Source organism: Macrobrachium nipponense, chromosome 5 (assembly GCF_015104395.2).
Source record: "Macrobrachium nipponense isolate FS-2020 chromosome 5, ASM1510439v2, whole genome shotgun sequence".
Lineage (NCBI taxonomy): Eukaryota > Metazoa > Arthropoda > Malacostraca > Decapoda > Palaemonidae > Macrobrachium > Macrobrachium nipponense.
Window position 1 is genome coordinate 15,695,109 of NC_061107.1, and position 11,333 is coordinate 15,706,441.

General features: G+C 34.5%; 1 protein-coding gene across 1 annotated transcript in view; it reads right to left on the reverse strand.

The window, feature by feature from the left end:
• The window catches only part of LOC135215725 (tyrosine-protein kinase Drl-like), a 71,850-nt gene extending 63,601 nt beyond the window's left edge, over window positions 1–8,249 (reverse strand). Inside the window, exon 1 of the mRNA XM_064250681.1 lies at window positions 8,159–8,249. Within this exon, the coding sequence (XP_064106751.1) occupies window positions 8,159–8,249 (91 nt within the window). The remainder of the gene's footprint in view (window positions 1–8,158) is intronic.
• Between the last annotated feature and the right edge of the window lie 3,084 nt (window positions 8,250–11,333).

Here is an 11,333-nt window from a genome sequence, read left to right on the forward strand (position 1 = left end):
TCTTATTCCGCGGACGTTCGCAGCCAGTGTTTCCCATTAGTGTAACTCGGCTCATGTTTACTTAATGAGCCTCTGTCCCTGTATTTGCTGATTAAGGTGGCTGGGCGCGAGTTTGTGCGTATATGGCGTTTTCAGTGCTGGCACTGAAAGTCTGTCTGTGTTAAAGAATGTTTGAGCAAATCCGAGGGTGTACAGCATTTTTGTTGAGTAGCTTACTTGACAGGTTCAAGGTTAGAATAGCAAAAATGGTCTGTAGCTCTGCAATGAAGGAAGAATGTGGCTCTCGTTGAGCACGATTTAAAGCAAAAATTATATAACATATATATATATATATATATATATATATTATATATATTATATAATAATATATTTATATATATTTTATATATTCGTCAGGAAATCACCAAGTCACAACTTCACAGGAAACCCTAACGCAAACCAACAAGACAAGGGTTACAGTCTATTATAAAAGATAATTTTCAAGCTGAGGATGTTCTGACGTCAGCATGAAGCGTATCTTTTATAATAAACTATGACCCTTGTCCCGTTGGTTTGTGTCCGGGGCTTCTGTGCTGTTTATACACACACACACAGCACACACACACACCCCACCCCCACACAACACACACATATATATATATATATATATATATATATATATATATATATTATATATAATGAAAGTAGCTCCCTTTGAAATATCTTTGGAACACGAGATATATATTATGCAGTGACCAATTGATAAGGTTAAATTACGAACCGCGTTACTGATATATCATAAAGATTTCAAAGATTTTGATTTGCCTCTCCTAAAACAAATGGTTTGAGAGGATTCTCCCCCCAAAAAAGTACAATACTCCAGACAAGCCCCAGAGGATATTAATGCAGCACACTGGCCAATCACCACGCTTCATAAATGTAAATCTATGCTACGACCATTACTTCATTCATTAATCCCCCCACTCCCCACAAAATATTTTTTACGGTTTCTCTAATGTGTCCACTTTCAAAATTCTCAGAAAACCATTGGGACTAGAGAAAGGATACTGAAGGAGACAATAAAAAAATAATTTTTTTTCAATATCTTTTACATATGAAGTATCATCAAAATTGAATATATTTGAGATTGAATTGCAGAACAATTTTGAAAAGAAACAGTTGACGATTTGGGAGGAATAAAAAAACAAATACAAATGAATAAAAAGGATACAAAGGGCGTTTGACAGATGTCACTGAAGAAAAGGAAGTCATTGCAAAGGGAAGGGAGACCTTTGAGGCACACAGAAAGCAAGGGAGGGAGAGGGGAGAAGATATGATAAATAATAAAGAGAGATAAGGAAGAAAGCCACGACAGAGGTGTGAATTCGTGACAAAGGAGTTTGGTCAGACCTCGTCAAAAGCTTCAGAGATGTCAAAAACACTGACATGAAATTCCACAAAGTTCCTTCCAGAGAATGACTAGAAAGTAAGCATGAGAGAATAGTAAGTCCATGCAACTATTTATCAGGGTCCCTCATCCTACAGGCGCGCGCGCGTGCGCACATACACACATATATAAATGAATATATATATATATATATATATATATATATATATATATATAGAGAGAGAGAGAGAGAGAGAGAGAGAGAGAGAGAGAGAGAGAGAGAGAGAGAGATTATCTTTATACCTTTATATTTGTAATGTATTTTTATGGTTTAATGTCTCTCTTTCTCGATATTGTGTTCACTTACGATAATATCGTAAGCTTCGTATGAGTATGAAAGGCTACAAAAGTTACTGAAGAATGAAAATTTCAAGAAAAAGAGAAAAAATAATAAAACAAGTAACAGCGTGTGTCAAACAGGAAGCTAAAGAGCCTATACTGGGGAATGAAAGGTTGAATAAAAAAAATGAAGGCTAGAAGAAAGGAAGAAATATAAGCAGATTTGCTGAGAGAGAGAGAGAGAGGAAGAGAGAGAGAGAGAGAGAGAGAGAGAGAGAGAGAGAGAGAGAGAGAGAGCTAGTTGTACCATGAAAACTCTTCCCTGTACATGATGAGAGAGACCTCTGCCAGACCAGTACACATTTTTCAGTCATATTGCATTTAAAGTTAAGTCTATATTCTGTTGCATCGGGGATCAAGGATCAGAATTACGGCATAATAAAGAAAGCAATACTGAATGCTTATGGTAGAGTTGTTGAAGGATAGATACAAAGAACATTTCAGGGAAGATCTAAGGGCCAATACCCAGCTCAGCCTCGAAATCAACAGTTAGGTTAAAAATGATTGTGAGATCAGGAACATCCATGTTACTTTTGAAGATATGAACAACACAAACTGTCTTGTTTCCATCTGGAAAATGGCATTGTAATTCATCATTGTAGATTTTCTTATTGACGTGCGAGCGCGCACACACACACACATATATGCAATTGTAATAGCCACAATGCCCTCTTAACTTCTTGAATTCTTTGCTCTTTTTGGGATACGTCACTACAAAGCCTGAAGATCCAAGTTCAAAGAAATTTGAAGAAATTATGATGTCTCCTACCGGGAAACGAGCCCAGGTGCCATCATCACAAAGAGGTCACGTTGCCTTCTCGTGGTCAGGTCGGCAACGTGACCTCTTTTTGATTATGGGACTTGGGTTCGTTTCCCGGTAACAGATATCACAATTTCTTCAAATTTCTTTGAACTTGGATCCTCAGGCTTTGTAGTGACAAGTGTACCCTAAAAAGAGCAAAGAATTCAAGAAGTTAAGAGGGCACTGTGGGCTATTACAATTGCGTACGTATCTGGTAAAAAAGTGACCAGTAGATTCATTCTCTCTCTCTCTCTCTCTCTCTCTCTATCTCCTCTCTCCTCTCTCCTCCTCTTCATCTCGTCGATCTCAGTTCTCTCTCTCTCTCTATTATATATATAGATATATTATATATATATATCTATATATATATGTTAGTTTATATACTAGTATATGTATTCTTCACGGGTTATTGCAACGTCATAAATTTGACCTACGATAAAAACTAATATGTTTCCATTTTAAAAATTCATTGGTTACTATAATCATCCTTTATCCATGAGGCTCGCCTATCCCTCCCTTTCTCTCTCTTTTCATTTTCTTTCCCTCCTTTCTTTTACTCTCTTTCTTTTCCTCTTTTCTATCACGTCTTGATTGCATGAAGGCACAACGTCCAATGTTTTTGTTTTCAGTCTTCTAAAAAAAAAAAAAAAAAAATAACTCGACATGTTTACAACAAGATGAGTTCCGAAACTAGACAAAGAGGCCTCGTAATTTGGGCAGAAAAATCTTATTAATTTAATACACGTCTTGTCTATCAACAGGCTTTCTTTCCACAGGCACTTACGTTTATTGAATGCAAAGTAAATCGCTAGACTTGAAACTTTATCGTTAACACATTTCGGAATATTTTTTAAATCTCTTTTGCCTGTTTTCAATATATCTATCTCATTACTCATTTACTCTATTTTTCATTTACGATAGTGACACTACTGAATTAACAATGAAACATTCCTATGCAGCTAAAGGTTTTGTTTAACTGAAGGCAGTACACAAATAAATGACTGTATTCTGAAGCCCCTGTTTATATGTTTGAACTTCAAAACACTATATTTTCATATTTTCTTGGTCTTTCTATAACAAGCTTAACAGATAAAATATGAAATATAATATATATTTCCTTATAATTTTTCTCTTTATGAATAAAGTTTTAAAACACCCAAAATTCAACACTGAATTTTTTATTTTTGTTTTTCTAATGTTACTGAATCTGTCACCACTCTTTTGAATACACCCATCTCTGTATCTAAATATCGCTTGAGCTCTCCTCCCTTACTTCAGTGAACTCGATATGGCCATAACCCCAAAAGCTGGTTGGGAGTCACTGCTATCCTTTAAACTCCAGCAACGGACCCTAATAAGAAAGTAATGCAAAACAGTTGCAAAATCCTGGAGGTATTCGCAAGACAATCGAGAGAGTGGAGGAAATTTTCCCCAGTCAGCCTTTTTGCCCCCGATTCAATATTGGAGTTTCATATTGTTTGATCGCCTTCCGTAAAAGATCGTTCGTCAGTGCTTATTGCTCCGGCAATACTATTATATGTGCCCAATCAGAAATAGCTTACCTGTCCGGTACACGAGCGATAAATTAAGGATCTTTAGAATTTCGCATATCCAGCTGGTTGCCTGAATATGTTCCTGACAGAGAGAGAGAGAGAGAGAGAGAGAGAGAGAGAGAGAGAGTAAATATAGAACTGTCTATGCATAAGATTTATTAGCCCCCAAACAATATTGCTTCTCGGCGAGCTTTTATTGCATGCAGAACTATTTCCATGCAATATAACAACGTTCGCCCTTAATGCGTATTAACCGGCCGGTGTATTTATGTCCCTGATTAATTCTCCAGCGGAAGATCCCTGATTCCACTTCGAATAAGTCTGATTATTTACCCTCTGGCTATCAATTACCGTTCGGGTCGGCTGCGAGGTATAAACGGCCTCATTTCCAGGAATCGCCAGGATTAGCAAGTGGAAGGGTTTGATACAGCTTTGAATGTTAGTTTTCTCCATTAGATTAATTTGCCAACCAAAAGCGCTTGCAGGAATTGAGGGGTTGATATAGCCTTTAATATAATGTTTGTTCATTTAATTACTTTGCCAGCAGTAAATAAATACATTGGCATTACCAGCTGAAAGCAAGGATACCTACGAAGGACAAAATAGAGTTCAACTTGTCATGAATATCTATATATATCATATATAATATATATATATATATATATATATATAGTATATAATATGTATATATATATTTATATTTTATATGATATATATGTATATATATATAAATATATATATATATATATCATATATATATAATATATATATATAATATATACTAATATCTATATATCTATATAGTATCCTATAGACATTGTAAAAAAATTACACATATATTATTATATATATATATATATATATAATATATATATCGTATTAGTATATATATCTATCGCAAAGTTAGTTGCAACCTGAGTATCCAGCGGCCTCAAATCACATAAAGGAATCTGTCAAAATTGTGTATTTTTTAAGCTTTCAGTTTCACCGACCGGCCTATAAAATGATTGAACAGTTTTCCTTCATGACCTGATGTTCAGTATTTCGAGATTTATTTCGGTTATTTTCATGTTATTCGCAAAACGACTTTTTCAGGGTTACCAAGATAAAATTTGACTCCATTGTTTCTTTTCGTTTCTGGCTGACACAGATTTTAGAATTTGAGTATCTCGGATTTTCCAGGCTAAATAATACATATATGTATCTGTGCACACATTATATACGGAGAAAGGGACCCATTGGCGACTAATACTTCTAGTAATCTCCAATAACATTTTATAAATGTGCAACGCAGTCCTTCGACAGTTGAGACCATTGGAAACTCCAAATGATTCGTTATTGTTAACCTTGACGTAGGTCCTCTACAGACAAGCATTCAAAACGCAAGTGTTGCTTCCAGTTCTCATAATATTTTCCATATAAATATTCTGCGAGAAATCTTTGAAAGCTAAAAGAAGTGATCAATACAAACGGTCACAAATGGCTGACAAAATACACTAGAATACCACGACGAAAGTATTAACTGAATTTGCATAAAATCTCCCATAGATAACTTTATCAAATTCGTGGGAAGATGACCTGAAGCCAGGCTTGTGACACAGTGTTAGTATCGACCATAATATCTCACCACTCATCTTATCTATATGTGTATCCTTTGCTACTTAATTCTAAAATTGTTATGACGGCAACTTTTGAGTGACTGTAATCTATGTGGTAATACGGAATTCGACATAATCATTCAGGCCTTATGGAATGTTTTCAAGCTTAGTAATAAAGCGAAGACAATATACAGAATAAAGGAAGATAAGGCTAGTTTCACAAGGTTAATAACAATTGCTTGGTTGCGCTTGAGGAATATAGAAAAAGCCTATCATGCCTTTGCCTTTTGTGAAACGAATACATAAATATATATACTATATATATATATATATATATATATATATATATATATATATATATATATATATATATATAATGTTTGTGTGTGATCGTACCAATATAATGTGTATTTCTTTCCCAATATAAATATGCAACTACATCTCACGGAACGGAGACACATTCAGCATATACTACCGTAAATAACATGGGGTGACATTTCCTTTAGTCCGTAGTTCTGAAACATGAAAGGAGATTTAAAATGCTGAAAGGTAATAGTCAGTCAGCGTTCACAACACGGGCGATTTCTATTGGCATTTTGTGAAGCTCAAGTTGTCGCACGATCTGAATCGTTACCCACCGAACATGGGTTATTTTCGTTCATTTGCCGTTGTAGATAGATGCCTTTAGCTCAGTTATAAAATCGTATCAATGAAATCAATTAAGACGTTCTATTTATAAAGCCATTACCAGTTTTCCTTAATTTGGCACCAATACTGGAATCAGCATGCTACAGGCCTTTGGACTAATGCTGATACAGAAAGGTGTGGCCATAAAACAATGTAATTAGAGGGAAAAAATCGTGTCTAAGCTAAACATGCAGATCTTAGCCTGCTATGTGACCAATATGGGTGATTTCAGTTTCGCAACTCTAGTTACTTAGTGGAAAGTCTGATAGCAAAATGCATCAAGATGGCAAAAAATGTATCCGTGTGATAACCCCTCTAGAGACCAACGTAGAATAATATAATCTCTCGACCGACAGGCAAAACGTTTAAATGTTCGTATTAGAAGCCAGTTCCAGCTTAGCTACATAAGACAAACGTGGACGATTACTTAAGACAGGGGCAAGTCATGTTAACAAAAGTCATTCAAAACCAAATGAATAACACAAAATAATGTACCAAAACAAACGATCTATCACCATTAATATTTTTTTCTTGTAAAGGTACCTAGAATATTCAAAGGGCAGAAAAATAATTCAAAATAGAAAAAAATGATATATTACTGCAATCTTCCTCATTCCCGTTAAAGCAATGATGCTACAAGGTAAACACTTCGTTTCTTTCATAGCAAAGTATTGATGTAATTCTCATGATCCAATGTATTCATATAATTTTATGGCACTGAAAATAATTTGCTGTGAAACTGGATAAACCACCTTCCATAAAAAACAAATAAAAATTAATAAAATCTATAAATAAACAAAGTAAACTTAAGTTTCAAAAATTAATAATTAAATACATAAATAAACAATGTAAAATTAAGTCGCAATACTAGGGAAAACCTTCTGTTTTACACCTGCATATCTTAAATTCCTCCCTCAATACAACCACTTTGCAATACAGTCCTGATTACCAACGACATTCTCAGGATGGCCGACGTTAACATTATGATCAGACAAACAGGTCATCCTTCTTCGTTGGTCAACTAATTTGATGGAAACTTAATTCTCTGATTCCTTGAAAAAAAAATCAGGTGACAGTTCTGATGAACTAGATGCCGTTTTTTCTATTCATTATTCATCTAATTTTTTGTTGCTTTTTTTTTCTTCCTCTATCACCAGTTCCTTATGATTTTTTTTTTGTTCTTGACTTTGGTATAAAAAAAATAAATGATTAACTCACTATGATGAAAATTTTAAGTAAATGTACATTATTTTAATAGGACACTCTACATTCAACTTTATCAATCTTTATCACTTTCTTCAGGGACACTAAGGTTACTGCCAAGGAAGAGTCATTTGCATAAACGGCTTTTGAGAGTTCGAATGTTGCCAAGTATAATCTACTCATTTGTTGCTCAAAAACACTCACATTCAGTTTCCTTTCATTCATCAAAATGGTATTGCCAGTGGAGTTAGTGAATGAATGAATTTAAATTATATCTTCTATTTTGCGAAGCAGCATGACATCAGTATATGATTTTTATATATTTTTTTCTCATTCATATTTTTGAAGACATTTTGTCAACCTTGAAAAGGCGTTGGCCCTATCATTATTTCATCTATACTTTAAAATTTTGCACTAAATATTCATTTCATATCTGAGAGAGAGAGAGAGAGAGAGAGAGAGAGCATCAAGGTCTAGCGAATAGCATTACAAAAGTTCCTACAAGAACGTCGATGCAAATTAAACTACAACAAAATAACAACATCCTCACCCAAGATCCTTCTAACTTCTTTTTGCGTCAAATACAAATTGAAGTTGGCATCGCTGGGCGTGATGGCGATCATCACAACCAGAAAAGCCATCGCAAAACAAATCTTCAGAGGCCTCATTGTTGTAGGGAAGGGATTCACCACAACACACTAAAATTTTCAATACATTCCGTCGAATTGTCACTTCAAAAAACACATAAGTTTAACGAAAATAACACGTTTTTTTGTTAAAAATTAATTTTCTATTATATTACTATATTTATTTTTAACTTTCATAGCTGATAAGTTCTAGAATTTGCTTGCAACTCATTTGATTGGGGAAAGTTTCCTTCGGCCAATCACTTTGTCACAACCACGTTACTCGAGCGTCAAAGCAGACAACAGGTATTAATACGTGTACAGAATCTCGCAAGTTGCATCAGCTTGCATCCTTATACTTCAGTGACTATCCATCTGCATTATTTCCATCCATTTGATTTTCCTATAAGCATTTATCACTTCACATCATAAAATCTTTGAAAAATTCCCTCAGTTTAAAAGAGCATTCCAAATAAAGGTTTTAAATCCGGTGCAAAGGCATCATTTTCCCGACTTCGAACGCCCGCGAGCGAAAACGGACAACGTCTGACGTCTGAGGCATCCAGAACCGAACTGAGCCTTGAGCGATGCAAGTGAACGAACTCTATTGAATTCTTCTTCCTCTTCCTCTCGTGGGAGATCCCGCCAAAAATGGAATTTCATTTTCCTTTAGATTTTGACGTCGTCAGTTTTAATGATAATCGGTCTTCAGCTAATGATATCTGCTTTGTTGATCAGCTCAATTCAGAAACAATCAATGAAAACGTATCGTCTCCTGTTCCAGATGTGAATAAAAGGGCTTTAGATTTTCGGTAACTTTGTAGTCACGTGTTTGGGAGCAGCACGTTTCAGAATCATTTAGAGCCATATAAAATTCTTTCGCATTTAGGGAATGAACTCGGCCGTCCGGCCGCCGGCAACTTCTGGCTCAATCGGACAATCAAAAATCGCTCACAGTTTTGGGATTTGCTTTACATGGGAGAGTTCTCGTGGAGGAAAGTTCCAAGGACTTTGGTGAATACTTTTTAATCTTTATGTCTTCTGGGGATTTGGCGCGGATATTTATACCTGCCTTGGAGGCTGCGCATATTAGTGTATTAAATTACTATTAATGTAAGAATGAAAGGAGGAAAGGAATTTCGACGGGAATTACTACTAAGAAAAAAATTACTATCAAAGCCATGACATTTGGCAGTATTTATTTTAAATATATACTCGTTATACATAAATACATACATACATACATATATATGTGTCTGTGTATGTATATAATGTATTGCATGTGTGTAGATATGTATTTATGTGTGTATTATATATACGTACATACAAACATACATTTATATATATATATATATATATATATATATATATAGGTATATATATATATATATATATATATATATATAAATATATATATACCTAATAAAAAAAAGCCCATAAAAACGCCAAAATATAGAGAGAAAAAGTTATATTTCAGAGACTGCTGTCTCCCTCTCCAGGTAGATTAATCTACCTGAAGAGAGAGACCTCAGTCTCAGAAATATAATATTTTCTCTCTATATTTTGGCGTTTTTATGGGCTCCTTTTATTAGATGGAATTATGTTGTAATAGAATTTCTTTACTAGTCATATATATATATATATATATATATATATATATATATATATATATATATATATTATTTATAATATATATATATGTGTGTGTGTGTGTGTGTCTGTGTACAAGGTAATCACACTGCTTGATTCCTAACCAAAACAGCCCACGCAGAGAAATACCAAAAGCACAAAAAGACATAAATCTCGTGGCGAGATATTATAAGCCGCATTACGTCGTCATTTGGCACCAGGGCCCTCTGGAGCGCCGTACGTCTACTAATGCATGCCATCCGCATGCACTTATACATCCATGTATATGTAAATGGAGTGAGGACGGCGCGCTCCTATTTGAGGAAGCTGCTGAGCGCATTCATGTGCAAATGCATCTATGACAGACTCGAATTACTTCGAGTCTCGGAGCATTCCCGTTCGCCCACGTCCTTTTCGCCGCTTCTGCTGTTGCTGCGCTGTAATTCCCCTCTGGCATATGGAGCTTATTTCTTAAAGGGTGGAAGTTGAAAATAATGAGAAAAAAAAGACGCTTCTCCCTGGCATACGGAGCTTATTTCTTAAGGAGGCAGGAATAGGAAATATAATAAAATAGAAAAATTGCTTCCCTCTGGCATACGGAGCATATTTCTTGAGGTAGTGGAAGTTTAAAATAAGGAGAGAGAGAGAGAGAAAAAAAAAAAGATGATTCTCTCGGGCATACGGAGCTTATTTCTTAAGGAGGCATAAGTTGGAAATACGATAAAACAGAAAAAGATGTTTCCCACGGGCATACGGAGCTTATTTCTTGAGGTGGTGGAAGTTGAAAATTAATATATACATACATACATACATACATACATACATACATACATACATACATACATACATACATATATATATATATATTTATATATATATATCTTATATATCTATATCTAGATATTAATATAATTATCTCTATTTATATCTCTATATTATCATATATATATATATATATATATATATATGATATATATACTATATCTAATCATTATATATATTTATATAATATATTTTATAATATAATATTATAGAGAGAGAGAGAGAGAGAGAGAGAGAGAGAGAGAGAGCTATTATCCGATATACGAAGTTTATTTCTTGGGGTGAAAGATGAAATTTGGCCTACAATGCTTATTTATTAGGTGAACATTACAAATAAAAAAAAAACGGGGAGAATGCCTGCCTCCTGCATGAGGAGTTTATTTATTAGCGGGAGAAAGATAAAACTGGCATACAGAGCATCATTCTTAGGAGGTGACAATTAAAAATGAAACAAATAGAAGAAATGTTTCCCTTTGGCATACGGAATTTATTGCTTAATGGGGTAGAAGCTGAAAAATAGAAATAAAGCTTTCATCTGGCATACGGAGTTTATTTCTTAAAAGGTGGAAGTAAAAAAAAAAAAAACGTAAAAATGTGGAGCTTATTTCTTAAGGTGTGAGCGTTGAAATAAAGAAAAAAACCTCCCTC